At 38.5% G+C, this 917-nt stretch overlaps 1 protein-coding gene across 1 annotated transcript in view; it reads left to right on the top strand.

The window, feature by feature from the left end:
• Positions 1-917, top strand: part of LOC106511480 (uncharacterized) — a gene marked incomplete in the record, with an annotated part of 8,155 nt that overhangs the window by 5,918 nt on the left and 1,320 nt on the right. The window contains 1 exon segment of the mRNA XM_014000232.1: positions 641-833. Coding sequence (XP_013855686.1) covers positions 641-833 — 193 coding nt within the window.

The following is a 917-nucleotide window of genomic DNA, read 5'->3' as shown; positions in this document are numbered from 1 at the left end:
GACCTCTATGTCCGTCCTGTACTGAAATACATTTGAAAAAGTACTGCACTTCTTAAGTGCACAGTAACTTCCCAAGGCTGGGAACTGCCACATATGTGTGGCCACCACATTTCCCATTCTGGGGAAGATTCCTGTTGGAATGTTAGATCACAAAATATTTGTCATTACATTTTAGTGCAGACTGTCAGCTTTCCAGAACTGGTTTGTTTTTCTAGTTGGCACCTTCAAAGGCAGTGTGGGCTTGATTATAATGCAGTTCTTTGCCTGTTTTTTTCTGGATGTGACTAGTAATGACAATAATAACACTTAAATATGAAAAAAATACAAGAACTTAAAGGCCTCCCTGCTTCATGGAAGTAGCTAGATCCTAGTAAAAAAATATTACACAGTATTAGTATTCATGTAAACGCTTAAAAACCGAAAGTGATCGTCAAAATTGACCTATATTTAAAACCCATCCTCACTTTAAAGTACTTTATGAAGTACATACAAATATGAACCTTCCAGGGTACTTCAAGTAATGTTTCTAGTTTGTGTGTACCAAAGTACAGACCTCTATGTCCGTCCTGTACTGAAATACATTTGAAAAAGTACTGCACTTCTTAAGTGCACAGTAACTTCCCAAGGCTGNTTCAGATACGGCATCAAACCAGTGAGCAGCCAGGAAGCTCGCAGGTTAACTGAAACAGCAATGAAGACAAGAGTGGACGTGGATAAAGCACTGGTGGCTGACTACCTGACCCATTCCAACGCAAGAGCTGAAAAGCACTACCGGATGAAAACACCCACAAACATTTTGACGGCACGATTAATTCTGGATTCCGTTCAAGCTGACTCAAGGTAACATAATTTTATTGTTCACAGATGGTCAATACTAAGCCAAATTTTTTTAACAATGACCACTAATTTAAAATATT

Source organism: Austrofundulus limnaeus, unplaced genomic scaffold, assembly GCF_001266775.1.
Source record: "Austrofundulus limnaeus strain Quisiro unplaced genomic scaffold, Austrofundulus_limnaeus-1.0 Scaffold2832, whole genome shotgun sequence".
Lineage (NCBI taxonomy): Eukaryota > Metazoa > Chordata > Actinopteri > Cyprinodontiformes > Rivulidae > Austrofundulus > Austrofundulus limnaeus.
The sequence above is the reverse complement of the archived record's forward strand: the minus strand, read 5'-3'. Positions and strand labels throughout refer to the sequence as shown.